The sequence below is a fragment of the Sinocyclocheilus grahami genome, unplaced genomic scaffold, assembly GCF_001515645.1.
Source record: "Sinocyclocheilus grahami isolate Dianchi unplaced genomic scaffold, SAMN03320097.WGS_v1.1 scaffold968.1, whole genome shotgun sequence".
Lineage (NCBI taxonomy): Eukaryota > Metazoa > Chordata > Actinopteri > Cypriniformes > Cyprinidae > Sinocyclocheilus > Sinocyclocheilus grahami.
Window position 1 is genome coordinate 103,912 of NW_015506147.1, and position 1,353 is coordinate 105,264.

The following is a 1,353-nucleotide window of genomic DNA, read 5'->3' on the forward strand; positions in this document are numbered from 1 at the left end:
TTTTGCAGAACTTTGTATTCCTTTCGACTGTCTCTTTTTCTCTCTCATAGTGTTGAGTTATAGTGGTAATGATCCATCAAGAGTTTATGGTGTAGAACACTAATTAATCAGTTGAATTGTAACATTGTGTAGCTTTTGTATAAAACCAAGAATTGGAGAAGTCCAAATATCAGTTCTCTTGCTTTAAAGAAATCACAAATGTTCCAAAGGGTTTGCATCCAGTTGGGGCCAGTTTTGACTTTTTTTCCTCCTCGTCTTGATCTATTTTTTTGATGGTAGCTTTAGAAAGGTTTTGAAAAGAACCCCTAATTATTGTAGCCTGCAATTGTTGGTTGGAGACTTGGTAATGACCTGGCTAAACAATAAAATGGACTTTAAATTTATCCAATTGTGGACATTTTTATTTTTTGAAATACACAATGTGAACTAAGTGGTACAATCATTCTAGAATTACAGAGTATATTTTACAATCACTATCACAAGAGTTCAACATAAATTACATTTTGCAAGAGACTAAGTCATAGTAACATACAAATGAAAAGTATGAATATATATCCACATTAAATACCAGGCGTGGAACTCTGTTCTGTGGATCTGAGTTCTGCCTGGGACCCGGTGCCCTTCAGAATCTCTGCAGCTAGTGATTCCACTGCCATGTCTGATTGGGATCTGGAACAAAGAGAAAGTGTTTGGAATATTCTGTGTTTTTTGTATTCCAAAACAAACAGAAATAGTTAATTTCATTAGTTCAGTAGTCCAAACATTTAAAGTACGTGTGACACATCCATTCACTTATTGCAAGTTCACAAAGCAAGTCTCAAACTCGTTGCCTTAAAGGGGTCATATGACATTGCTAAAAAGAACATTGTATTTGGTGTAATGCAATGTGTTTATGCGGTTTAAGGTTAAAAAACACATTTTCCACAATGTACATTATTGTTTCTCCTCTATGCCCTGCCTTTCTGAAACGCGTTAATTTTTATAAAGCTCTTCATTCGGAGGAAGCGAGGTGTGCTCTGATTGGCTAGCTATCCAGTGCGTTATGATTGGCTGAATACCTCAAGCGTGTGACAGAAATGTTACGCACCTTACCATACTGTTTCAATCATACAGTATGGTTTCCATGTGTCCCGGTGCGACAAGACAAAACCCATTACAAATGAGGCATTTGTTGCATCCAGTGGGGACATAATTACTGATAATGACTTAAACTGTGTTTTTACGTATTGCGCCACGTAAACACAAAACCATGTCTGCATTTGTGATCAGAGAAATGACAAACAATAAGCGCTACTCTACACTGCTTAAACTCGCGTTTGAATCATCAGTGGCAAATTCTTTAAATATAAAAAA

General features: G+C 36.3%; 1 protein-coding gene across 1 annotated transcript in view; it reads right to left on the bottom strand.

Annotated features, from left to right (window-relative positions):
• Positions 1–499: 499 nt before the first annotated feature.
• LOC107564876 (serine/threonine-protein kinase ULK4-like) overlaps positions 500–1,353 on the bottom strand; it is a 139,421-nt gene continuing 138,567 nt past the window's right edge. Inside the window, exon 16 of the mRNA XM_016250049.1 lies at positions 500–669. Within this exon, the coding sequence (XP_016105535.1) occupies positions 561–669 (109 nt within the window). The 3' untranslated portion in view covers positions 500–560. The remainder of the gene's footprint in view (positions 670–1,353) is intronic.